Genomic DNA, 10,727 nt, shown 5'->3' with positions numbered 1-10,727 from the left:
ACCTGACAGAATTATGTTAATAGACATTACCATTCAGGATATGTATCAACCCCTAAATGCTCATATTTTGGCACAAACAGTTAAACGAAGCCTTTTACAACAACTTAAGTACCACTTTTTTTAAGTTGTGCCGTACAGATTCAACGTTTACTCGAAGTTTCTCTATCTGGTTAATTTCAAACGTGTAAAAGTCCTGTTCTGTTGTGATGATGTGCTGCTGTTGTGTCCGAAGATGCCTTTCGTGTGTTGATGTCTGCCACCGGAATCAGTTGTCAAAACTAAAGGAATTAACCATAATTTGTTTATATACAATGGATAAAATACTGAAGAGAGAGAAAATGAAAACAATTTTAGAAATGTTGGACACTTTAATAGCTTTATGTGTGTACATACAGAATAAGACACAATAATCATTCAGATCGAATATCATACATGTTCTTTTCCCAATCTGTAGAGAATAATAATATTTTAAAATCAAAGAGAAATCTTGACACAGTGGTACTAATCCAACATCTCTCACATTTTTCTACCAAACTCTGTGGGGATGAAACACTGTTCTTTTAAAGGCCAAAAGGTGTTCCACACACCATATTTTTCCAACAATCAAATCTTAATAACAGACTATACCCTCAAAATGCCAGCATTTTTGATCTCAACAAATACAAAGTTGTAAGAGTACAGATCAGGATTTATGAGTCTTCTGCTAGCTCCCACTGTCCGGCAGTGTTCCTCCTGTACACCTTGCCCCTCCCCCTGGGGAAGACAGTCTCCCCAGGGTGGGGGTGTTCTAACAGGAACTTCAGGGCTGCTCTAGTGTTCTCCACAAAGCCTGGAGGTTCTACCAGTGGTGATGTGGACAAATACTGGAGAGAAACCAACAGAAAATACATCAAACACTGTTTGTCAACAAGTATCTAAAATTTGACAGCAGGTCTAACATTAGGCATCCACACTAATCAATTCATGAGAAAATGCTGTACATGAGCTTGATATACACATTTTGTTTTAATCCATTATTCCTTATCAAGACATTTGGACTAAATGATATTGTGAGATAAAGAGGGCATTAGCATGTACTTTTTGTTTGGTTGAAATCTCCAGGTTACCTTGAGAATGATGCGGTCAGGTTGCTCTAGCCATCTGTCTGCATCATGGAACAGTTCGTAGTGGAACGGTCCTATGTTCAACTCTCGCTTCATGGGGTCATAGATGTTCAGCATCTGTAATGAATTACACCTGACTGTCAATTGTCAGGCTATCCAAAGCAGGTTGTATGGATGCATCAGTCTGCAACATTCTTTGAGGAGACCAAAGGCCAGCACAAAAATATATTGCCAGTTTGGAACATATAGCGGCCTACTGTTTGCTAAAGGTACATTGTGTAAGAGCACACCATGCAAAAAAAGTATTGTTTCAACACATACTTAGATGCAACTTTTAATAGTGGATTCTACGAGTGCTTAGAAAATGCATTAATCAGTATGTAATGGTGAATACCTCACCTCATGCTTTCCTGTGTAGTTCCTAGCATGTCTCAGGGCCTGGTCTGGTCCTTTGTCTGTGAACTTGGCTGGAAATATCTCACCACTTCTGACATCCACAGCTGAAAAAACACTCAGTTTTTATAACAACAATATCACTGATCAAAGGGATAGGCTGAACCTGATTTCTATACAGTAGATATGAACCCATAGCACTAAATTCAAGCAGTGAAGAAATAATTGCCTAAGTGGTATGTATTAACAGTTAGTAATTCACGGCTGTAGACCATTTAGACAGCTTGTTACAAATAATCCCCTATTTGTGCAATATATCTGGGTATTTATTGTTAAGTTTGTGTTCCTTAATCATACATCTTAGAGGCTGTATGTAGCTATGTATGGAAACTTACCAACACCATAAATGATTGGCCAGTGGACTTGGCCTCTCACCACATCATTCAGCTCTAGATTGGAAAAAGTAAAATTACTGAAGTGCCATCTGCACAATCATATGAGATATGATATATAGACAGTTACATTGAATTACTACCCATACAGATGCATCATTAATATCACTACTTCCATGTTTGGCCTTAAAGATAAAAATCTGGGAAAAAAGGTATACAAGTGGAGGTATACGTAATATACAATTCCATCACAGATGATTACAAGAACATGTATCACAACAATTTATGCCACAGGGATCTCTTTTCCTAATGATAAAATGTAACAATACATGTGTGTAAAACTGAAGCCTACCTGAGACACAGGCTGTCTGAAGGTGAATGTTGTCTTTTACTCTGTTAAACTCCTCTGGGGAAGATGAGGACACAACCATTAATGATCAGCTTTGTAAATGTTTACAAATTAAAAAAAAACATATATAGCTTTGTAAATGTTTACAAATTTAAAAAAAAAACATATATAGCTAGAGTCTATGAATTGTTTCAGAGCAGGCAATGCTGGCGTCGCGGTGGCGCAGTGGCAGGGTGTTTGGCCCCAGAACCCAGAGATACCGGGTTCAAATCCGGGGTTCCCTGATTTGTCCCGTTGACGTTGTGCCCTTGGGAAAGGCACTTTACATGACTTTCCCCACTTAACTTAGGTGAAAATGAGTACCTAGCTTCGATTAGGGACGTCCCTCCGATATGATGTTAAATGGAGGTCCCGTGTTTGAGGAGAGCCACACCTCAAGCATGTTAAAGAACCCAACACACTTATCGAAAAGAGCAGGGGTCCTTCCCGGTGTGTGTGTAAATCCGTCTGGATATGCAACTTGTACGCTTCAGTACAAACCTGGTGTGTTACGCCTTCATGCGGTTTACCGGGCATGCAATACAAACAAACAATGCAGCATTGCAATGACTGTGATGTACTTACCTATCAGCTCCATCGTAAGCTGTTCTGACATGCATCTGTCATCACAGAACCCACCCACTAGATGCAGCTCCAACCTGTGTAGAGATAAAAGTGACCATTAAAAGTTTGCATAGACTCTACAATAAGGATTGATAATCATGATACTCACATATCCACATAACCAACAGTCTGGCAGTTTACATACATGTAACTGATGCCAAATATACTATATAAATGTAGCCTCCAATGCAGACTCCTCCCGGCTGTTTTCTTTTTCAAGTTACAGTTTTCATACTTTTACAAAACTGTAACTTGAGAAACGAAAACAGCCGGGAGGGTCTGCATCAGAGGCTTATATAAATGCACATATACAGGCACATCAAATAATATTAATAAGCTCTAACCAAAACCTCAATTGCTCTAACTGACTGATTTATAAATGTTCAAACTTATGCAACACTGTTTTAGTAGTCCATTCCATTTCTCAATTCATTTCTCAGTCCTAGTCCATTCCTCAATTGAAGACAAATTTGTAAAAATCCCACCTTCCCTCTGTGCAGTTGTGAGTGAGCTCCCCCACATTCCCCATCATGTCCCTGATCCCTCCCCTGGTGCCAGCTCCATCAAAGTGTGCCACACAGGTCACACCACAACCTATGGGAGAGAGAGATATACATGTAGGTAAGAACAATATCATTACTGGAAGCCTCTGTCATTTACCCATGATAAGTGATTCAATACAGTGTGCAATATAAGCCATTGTAATAACTTGCATACTGCGGTCACGTGTCTCTGACGTCACGTTCCAGCAGTAGACGGGTCGTTCCGTGAACAGAGTTGACGGAGTCAACCGAAAAATTTTGGTAAGTCCAAATTTCTTTACAGTGTTGCATGAAAAGTTTAATCTTAGGTAATATTGCATAAAAAATGATAATATGACATGCAGGATATACGTATCACTTTTCTTCAGTTAGTAACAGTCCATATACAAGTATCACCATAGTACATATACCTTGACACCAAAATCACACACTATTGATAAGGATCTTGCCAGTAAAGACAAGTAGAAGAAATAATGGCTTCTTCCTGAGGCCATAACAGACACCTGAAATCTGTATACCCTTACCTGTGTGTCTGAGGACAGCTATGTGACATGTTGTGGCATCTTCTGAACCTAAAAACTGTACAACATCTGAAAGGAGAGGAAGACAGTTGATGATCTTGGAGTCATTCCTTTTTTGGAAAGGCCAAAAAATTTCACATCAATCTATGTATTTTCTGGCATATTTCTCTGAAACTTTGCCTGTCTTCCTTGCTATTCCCATCTTAGTGAAACAGAAATGCTTCAAGCAATCATAATTTGCAATGCAGATACTATAAGGATCTTATCATTAAGTGAAGTAAACATTTGTGCACACATATACCATCAGATGGCCCTGTTGCTGCGTACTCTCTCTGGTTGACATACAGGACACCATCTGTGCCGAGGGTCCTGACAGCCTGCCTGCACAGGTCAGCTGCCGACTCCTGAAACAGTCAGCAACAACTTAGAAAGTGAAAAAGAAAGTGAAAGTCAATGTATCCATCAAAAGGGCAGAGTGATTTGCATGATTTAAACCTCTTCAACGATTCTATTTTTATTTTCCTACATAATTTACCCAAGGAGGTTTAATCCTTGATTTACCTGAACATCTCCAACATGACTACTTTTTAGGTTCATATATCTTTCTGTAACCATGTCTTCAAAGTCTCATCTTTAAAAATCCACTTTAGGATCCTTTAGTTCCTGGAGCAACAGGATCAGGAACTTACAACGTAACGGGGAGGTGAAAAATTATACACATGACCAAGGAGGTTTAAACCTCCTTGACATGACGAACTGCTCCCTGTCTTTGCAGCTTTGCGCATGTTTTGTAAGTTACTAACAACATATTTCGCAAACCTTGAAGTGTGGAAACCTGCTCAGCAAGCTCTTCACGCTGTCCACATGCCCTACAGGGGTGTCATCCACAACAAGCGGCATTTTCTGAAGATGTCATAGAGGTCAGAGGTGAAAAGTCAACATCCTGTAGGTCAGAGGTGAAAAGTCAACATCCGGGAGATTTGTAGTTAGAACCACGTGACCCAGGCTCTTCCTTTTTCCCTGGGACAAATCTCCATTGGCGTTGTAGAAGTGAGTCGCTCTGAAATTCACACAAATTCCGCACATTTTACCCCATGCATTGGCGTTTTCGACATACCCGTCCGTGCATAACATATGCTGAAATACGTAGATGTATTTTCGTCCCGATCTGAATGGTTATTGTGTCAGAAAATCGCATAGTTGTGCGACCATGTGGCCGGAGCGCGCCATACCATGGGGTAGGGGAGGGGGGCATTTTTTACCACGTGTACCGTTAGGGCCCGTTCACACTTGTGCGTATATTCAAGTCCGTATGAGTTGCGTATTAACATTTTTCGGTTTAGGTAAAGTTTGAGGCCGAAGAACTCAAATCAGGTTGCACAGCACAGTGGTGCGTCAAAGTAGAAGACAACTTCTTTCCATGCAAACTTTACCTATACCAAAAAAAATTCTAGTAACTCCGCATTGCGTGCCAAACAAATGGAGGTAGTAGTAGTAGTAGTAGTAGTAAACCTTTATTTTCCTTGGAAGGCCCTGTCGGCCAGTACATATACATATACATATGAGGTAGCAGTATCATGATCGATTGGCCCTTACACACAAACTTTACATCGACATTATATATCATACTAAGTTACTTAGGCTGGGGAAACAAGTCCGCCCTGTATAGATACAGCGTTGTGTTTGGTCTGTGATGAGTTCCAAGATTAGAGCCAATCCTCATAGAGCGAAGCTCTTGGATGAAATATTATCTCCTGAGACCACTACAACTTATAATAAGCTAGTTTGGAGTTGCTACTACGCATGTGCAGTGTCAAAGGTGAAGGCCCCCTAGACGTGAACAAACCCCATCTGGGAATTGTTATGCAAATCTAGACAATAAGGAGACGAGCACTGTTTACAAGCCGGGGGCCTTCACCTTTGAAACTGCACATGCGTATTAGCAACTCCGAATTAGCTTATAGTTATAGACATAAATTATGAAATGAAGTACTGATTCAATCGTTAGAGAAATAAGATCAAGTTTCAAGTTGCAACTAGTGCATCTGTGTGAGATGAAAAATGCATACTTTTGTAAATTATAAAGAGAGAACTATAAATATGAAATGCTTCATGTCTCTCCAGGTTGTCAACCCTTGATTTCTGACAGCTCACCATGTCCGGAGGTTTGGACGCTCTCGCTCTTAAGGAGGAGGATGTGACGAAGTTCCTGGCCTGTGCCACCCACCTGGGGGCCAGCAATGTGGACTTCCAGATGGAGCAGTACGTCTTCAAGCGCAAGGCTGATGGTACATCTCAACACCTTTTACAAACACTGTGCAAATATCAGGCTGTTTCAGTCAGTTTGAAACATGTCCCAAGTATAAAAAGTGTTGTGTTTGGTCAGTGATGAGTTCCAAGATTAGAGCCAATCCTCATAGAGCAGAGCTCTTGGATGATATTTTATCTACTGAGACCACTACAACATCAAAATACATATCATCATCATCATCATAGTTACATATACAGTACCTCTAAGGGAAAGAGAATGAATGTAGTCATCTTCAGATTACAAAAGAATGTATTGCACAAGGGGTGACATAACTGTGGATTACTGCGAAGTTACGCTGAAAAATGCCACTTCTCTTTCTACAACATACATGTACATCCAACAGTAAGGTTAATTTTACCGTCTGCCCTCTAAGGTGTTCACATCATCAACCTGAAGAAGACGTGGGAGAAGCTCCTGCTGGCGGCTCGTGCTGTGGCTGCCATTGAGAACCCTGCAGATGTGGCCATCATCTCCTGCAAGCCCTACGGACAGGTGAGGTCCTCGGAGACATAGATTTGAACCTGATCCTTTCCTCAGTACAGCATGCCTCTGTGTTGACTGGTGGGAATGATGCTACATCCCTAACATCTTGACTGACTATGAGAGTCACAGACGTGTTTTTGTACTGTCTGACCCAAATTTTAGTTTGATTCTTTACGCTAGGATATGTTGTTTTTGGCTGATACATGTCACTTAACTGAAAACAGGGTTTTGTGCTCTTTTGTTCCAGCGAGCTATTCTGAAGTTTGCTGCCCACACCGGTGCCACGCCCATCGCTGGCCGCTTCACCCCTGGTACCTTCACCAATCAGATCCAGGCTGCTTTCCGCGAGCCTCGTCTTCTCATCGTTCTGGACCCCCGTATGGACCACCAGCCCGTCACTGAGGCGTCGTACGTCAACATCCCCGTCATCGCCTTCTGTAACACGGACTCCCCCCTCCGCTATGTGGACATCGCAATCCCTTGCAACAACAAGGTAAGGACGGGCATGATACCATATAAACGCTGACAATCTACTAAAACCAGCTCAGGGGCGCACCCGGGGGACTCACCACCTTAAATTTCAAACACTTAACGCTCGGACAGATACCTACCAGACACCTGTTGAGTCATACCGTGTCGGGCTGGAGGCCTGCCCGCCTTAGCCTGGGACCTCCTCCCCCTACTTTGCCCGTCGCGGGGTCATCTGGGGGTATTCCTGATGATGATGATGATGATACATATACTTGTGTACAAGACTCTAACATTGTCAAAATTGTGTATAGACCCTTTGAAAATACCTTTCTGAACTCTTGCATATATTCAATCCATCAGGTCCCTTTTGCCAGTGTACATAGAAAAGGACCCGTAACAAAGACATTTAAAGTAGTAGAAAATCAGTAAGATTTAAGACTAAAACAGAAAACAAAATTTGAAAGAAAAGCTAGATTGTATTATTCCGTGTGACCCTCTGTAGGGTGTTCACTCGGTGGGCCTGATGGTGTGGATGTTGGCCCGTGAGATCCTGCGTCTGCGCGGCACCATCTCTCGTGAGGTGCCCTGGGACACCATGGTGGATCTGTACTTCTACCGTGATCCTGAGGAGTTGGAGAAGGAGGAGCAGGCCGCTGCGGAGAAGGCTGCTGCCGAGGCCCAGACACCCTACCAGCCTGACTGGACCCAGCAGACTGAGCAGGTCCAGCCAGAAATCACTGACGTGAGTTAGCAGTGGCCCTTATCAGGCTCTGGGATGGCTGAAAAAATAGTAGAAATTGGCCAAATAGAGTGAATAGTATGCTAAGGGAGTCGGCTATGGAGATAGGCAATAAATCATTCATTCATTCATTCATTCATTCAATATGCCATCCTAGCCAACTGTACCCCTATAGCAGACTCATCTTGCATGTTTTTCTGTCTATTTGGCCAATTTCTACTCTTCCCAGCCGCCTCTGGAGCCTGTCAAAGGCTAAGTTGCAGATTTTTCTTGAACAAGCGAGCATTTCTTCATCTGAGGTTTAGCCCATAAAGCAAAGTTTGGTATTGGATTAAATTGAAAATAGGAAAGTATTCTGCTTCGGTCAGATATTGGCAAATATAAATAATTGTACAAGAAAGTTTTAAGGGTAGAATGGAGAACCTTGTTTTCATCACCATCCCTGCCACCCTTTTTTCATCCCTAAGGCCACACCAATTTAATTTCTTGGTTATCAGATTTTTATTCTTAATTTCTGCCAAAAAAAATATGAAAACAGAAGGTTGGGGTGAAAACTGGCACCTGACCCTGTTCACTCCGATACTGAGTGCACCAAACTAAAAACATTCCTCTGAGATTCTGTTGTCATGTTGTTTTTCCAATGTAGCATTTTTTTTATTTATTTTTTTTTTATTCCGTTAACCAAGAAAATAAATTGGTGTGGCCTAACTGGACTTCCTGTACTTTTCCACAGTGGAGTGCAGAGATGGCTGCAGGGCCGGCACCAGGGGCTGCCGTGCAGACCGGAGAGTTCACCATGCCAGCTGCACCGACAGACTGGGCTGCACCTACAGAGGACTGGGGAGCCACACCTGCACCACCCCCAGCCGCACCGGCTGCAACACCTGCCGACTGGGGCGGAGCTCCCACCACACAGGACTGGAGCTAGACCACGTCCAAACACGCCCACACTGAGGGCTAAGATGTAACATTGCCACCCAGGCAAAAATACACAGAAATAAAAGAACCTGTCAAGAAACCACTATCTATATGTGTTGTTTGTTTTCTAAAGCACTATGGTTTATATAATAAGGCAGCGCTCGTGAGTGCGACTCGCACACAATATGTATGCGACCAGTTTTTTGAGAATGCGACTAGATTTAAAATCACGGTCGCACGGTGCGACTATCAAAAATTAAGACCTGCACCTAGATAATAGGTGCAGAACTAAGCGGTAAGCTGAAAAATAAACATTAGGTATTCAAAAGCTACCGCGAAAATCGCCGGTGAATTTTCCATCTTGTTCCCACACCCGCGGTACAAAAAATGTCCGTTCCAAGTAGGTATTCCAACGACGCTACCGCGAAAATCGGCTAACTACCGCATGGCGATCGGTAAATTTTCTACCATCTTCCTACACCCGCGATACAAAAACTATTCGTTTCTACAGGCAAAGTCACCCATGAAAATAAAGAATATAACTTTCTCTTTCTCGTGATGTGTTTGTTTATCTTGTAAAATGTTTCAAACGCCAGATATTAACCGATGAAAACGGCGCGGCGTAGCGCGCGCTGCTATTCAAAACATGGCCAATTTCACTTCCGCCTGCGTCTTAGACCGCAGCAGAATGAGCCGATTACGAGCTTTAAATTGGTACCTGGAACAAAGGGAAAATTAATTTTTTGAGCATTAAAATTCGATTGTAACGAACTCTTTGATGATAAAAATTACCACCTTAATTTTTCTTCTTCTGGTTCTTGGTGTCAAAATGACGGCAAGAAACAGGGCTACGTTTTGATGTGATCGACATGTTTATATCATGCACACCGGCGAGGCGGCGCTCCTTTTCCCGATGGAGGTGGCCCTGTGATTGGATGGTCGCGCCGCGCGGTCCTGACGCGCGAAATTTGGACTAGATATTTGACTGGGCTGGCACAAACAGATCATTTTTGATACTATTGAGCAAGAATTTCAACGTTAGAATATTAAAGCATTTTTGATTGTTTGTAGACAGCGGGTGGGAATGAAAAAAAAAATGCCATTAAAAATGTTTTTAGGGTTGAACTTAATGCCAGCAGTGAAGTTTAAAATCATGGAATTGGACTTAATTTGTTTTGGTCATGAAACCAATAGCTAAGTAACAGAGTTATCTATTTATTTATCATTCCAGGATATGTGAATCATTACTTGCCTTGTTCCAAGTAAAAAAATACCATTGTGTATTTTTCAACTTGTTGAACTTGAGGCACCGTGGCCCCCGGATAGGGGCCAGCCGGGGAACCTATGCCCAATTTTTTTGAAAATCTCAATACATCACTCAAGCTTATGTAATTTTTAATGTCATCTCAAATGGTCATGATCATTGCTTGCCTTATTCCAAGTTGAAAATACCATTGTGTATTTTTCTACTTGTTGAACTTGAGGCACCGTGGCCCCCGGATAGGGGCCAGCCGGGGAACCTATGCCCAATTTTTTTGAAAATCTCAATACATCAGTCAAGCTTATGTAATTTTTAATGTCATCTCAAATGGTCATGATCATTGCTTGCCTTGTTCCAAGTTGAAAATACCATTGAACTTGAGGCACCGTGGCCCCCGGATAGGGGCCAGCCGGGGAACCTATGCCCAATTTTTCTAAAATCCCTCTACACAGATATCATTCTTCACCAAGAACTAACTAGATTATATACCACACATTGCCAGTTGTTCTGCACCATCAATGTAGGCTTTATATTTTATGATCTATTCAAATACTTTATTCCAGGTTGTTAACATTGATTGA

The 10,727-nt window shown here is 42.0% G+C and overlaps 2 protein-coding genes across 2 annotated transcripts; one reads left to right on the top strand and one right to left on the bottom strand.

Annotated features, from left to right (window-relative positions):
- Positions 1-359: 359 nt before the first annotated feature.
- LOC136440311 (protein N-terminal asparagine amidohydrolase-like) lies at positions 360-4,878 on the bottom strand. Its single transcript, XM_066436271.1, has 10 exons — positions 4,783-4,878; positions 4,265-4,367; positions 3,967-4,032; positions 3,386-3,494; positions 2,862-2,935; positions 2,241-2,294; positions 1,892-1,945; positions 1,503-1,603; positions 1,107-1,220; positions 360-863 (listed from the first exon to the last, which is right to left on the bottom strand). Exons 1-10 carry the CDS (start codon positions 4,861-4,863, stop codon positions 690-692), a joined length of 930 nt encoding a protein of 309 aa, XP_066292368.1. The 5' UTR covers positions 4,864-4,878; the 3' UTR covers positions 360-689.
- Positions 4,879-4,881: 3 nt separating this feature from the next.
- LOC136440310 (small ribosomal subunit protein uS2-like) lies at positions 4,882-8,989 on the top strand. The gene is made up of 6 exons (XM_066436270.1): positions 4,882-5,013; positions 6,088-6,251; positions 6,648-6,766; positions 7,005-7,250; positions 7,731-7,970; positions 8,701-8,989. Exons 2-6 carry the CDS (start codon positions 6,119-6,121, stop codon positions 8,893-8,895), a joined length of 933 nt encoding a protein of 310 aa, XP_066292367.1. The 5' UTR covers positions 4,882-5,013; positions 6,088-6,118; the 3' UTR covers positions 8,896-8,989.
- Positions 8,990-10,727: the final 1,738 nt, after the last annotated feature.

This window comes from Branchiostoma lanceolatum, chromosome 8 (assembly GCF_035083965.1).
Source record: "Branchiostoma lanceolatum isolate klBraLanc5 chromosome 8, klBraLanc5.hap2, whole genome shotgun sequence".
In the NCBI taxonomy this organism is placed as follows: Eukaryota; Metazoa; Chordata; class Leptocardii; order Amphioxiformes; family Branchiostomatidae; genus Branchiostoma; species Branchiostoma lanceolatum.
This window is presented reverse-complemented; position numbering and strand designations above follow the sequence as displayed.

Coding starts and splice junctions, on each gene's coding strand:
- LOC136440311 (XM_066436271.1), bottom strand. CDS start 4,863: ATGCCGCTTGTTGTGGATGACACCCCTGTAGGGCATGTGGACAGCGTG. Junction 4,368..4,782: donor GCAGGTTTCCACACTTCAAG/GTTTGCGAAATA, acceptor TGACTGTTTCAG/GAGTCGGCAGCTGACCTGTG. Junction 1,946..2,240: donor TCAGACAGCCTGTGTCTCAG/GTAGGCTTCAGT, acceptor TTTCCAATCTAG/AGCTGAATGATGTGGTGAGA.
- LOC136440310 (XM_066436270.1), top strand. CDS start 6,119: ATGTCCGGAGGTTTGGACGCTCTCGCTCTTAAGGAGGAGGATGTGACG. Junction 6,252..6,647: donor CTTCAAGCGCAAGGCTGATG/GTACATCTCAAC, acceptor CTGCCCTCTAAG/GTGTTCACATCATCAACCTG. Junction 6,767..7,004: donor CCTGCAAGCCCTACGGACAG/GTGAGGTCCTCG, acceptor CTTTTGTTCCAG/CGAGCTATTCTGAAGTTTGC.